This window comes from Morone saxatilis, unplaced genomic scaffold (genome assembly GCF_004916995.1).
Source record: "Morone saxatilis isolate NCDOM2014 unplaced genomic scaffold, NCSU_SB_2.0 Contig3, whole genome shotgun sequence".
NCBI lineage: Eukaryota > Metazoa > Chordata > Actinopteri > Moronidae > Morone > Morone saxatilis.
In genome coordinates, this window is record NW_023339873.1 from 233710 (window position 1) to 234967 (window position 1258).

The 1258-nt window shown below is 47.0% G+C and overlaps 1 protein-coding gene across 1 annotated transcript in view; it reads right to left on the reverse strand.

The window, feature by feature from the left end:
* Positions 1-1030, reverse strand: part of traf3 (TNF receptor-associated factor 3) — a 6383-nt gene extending 5353 nt beyond the window's left edge. Inside the window, exons 1-2 of the mRNA XM_035674773.1 lie at positions 841-1030; positions 498-663 (exon numbers count right to left, since the gene is read on the reverse strand). Of these exons, the coding sequence (XP_035530666.1) occupies positions 498-663; positions 841-1000 (326 nt within the window). The 5' untranslated portion in view covers positions 1001-1030. The remainder of the gene's footprint in view (positions 1-497; positions 664-840) is intronic.
* Positions 1031-1258: the final 228 nt, after the last annotated feature.

Sequence of the window (1258 nt, forward strand, 5' to 3'; positions counted from 1 at the left end):
GACCTATTGGGAAGAGAAGTGTGAACGAGGAGGACCCCTTTTCAACCAAACTAGCTCTGGTTCTTGAACCAGTTCCATCCAGGATTCAACAGTCAACCATAAATAATGCCCACTGGGTCGGCCTCTGCTGCTTAACTTCTGTCGTAATGGTGGCACTGGGAGAGCCTGATATTTTCTGAGGTGGTACATGCTGTAAAAAGTTTGAGGTCTGGATTATAACCAATCGAGTCTTTTTTATTAGTTTTAATATCTTTAAAGTGGACAGCCTGCAACTGGTCTCTGATCCCTCCAAAGAGACCCTCTCATGATCCATGTTGATATCATTTTTCCAAGAGAATCGATTGGTCAGCAGGCGGTAGTTTGGTAGTGTGCTCGATGTAGAAGTGAACCAGCATCGTAGACCTTACCGCCACAGTACCATAAAGCCTTTCAGGTGGAATTATTATTTGAGGTGAAAGGTGGCGTAGCACACACCTGGAAACCACTTCCTGTCTCACCTGAGGATGTCGTGGATGCAGGTCTGACAGAAGCGGTGTCCACACTCGGTTTGGCGGGGCTGACACAGGACCAGCCTGCAGGCCTCGCAGCAGTATTTGGCTTCTGGAGTTTCTACAAAGAGATCTCTGAATCCCCCGTGGAGAGGCAGGAACCCTGCAGGGACACCTGGGCACAGAGACACACCTGAGTTCAGTCAGTCAGCAATACAGTAAGAGCTGATCACAGCAGCATCTAGTGGTCATCTGAGGAACAGCACCGAGGAGGCTGCTGATTGGACCTCGAAGCTAATCAACTTTAACCAATCGCAGCGCAGGGCTGGGACCAGCTGATGAGGTTGTTTACCTTGTGAAGCGGAGGGGTCGCTAGGAGGCCAGGGATTGGGTGGGCGGTGTGAGGGCGGTGTGATGGGTGGGACCACTGCGAGGGGCGTGGCCAGGGAGGGCGCCGCCTGCTGGAGGGGAATCTGCACCTCCCTCCCGTCAGCACTCCTCCCCGCTGACATGACCTGAGAGGGACAGTTAATGTTGGTGAGCGTGGCTTACACTGTAAAACAATCTGTACGTTTACGGGGTTTTTCCTGTTTATTTGACAGATTCCTTCTGTATTTTTTAAATATATGGAAATATATATATGGATTATACATGGATAATATAATCATAAAATGATTGATTATTTAAAGAAAATGAAAATATATTTGCAAATCTATCATTTTTTATTTAATAGATTACCTGTTAAATTCAAGTTTAATAATGTTAATACA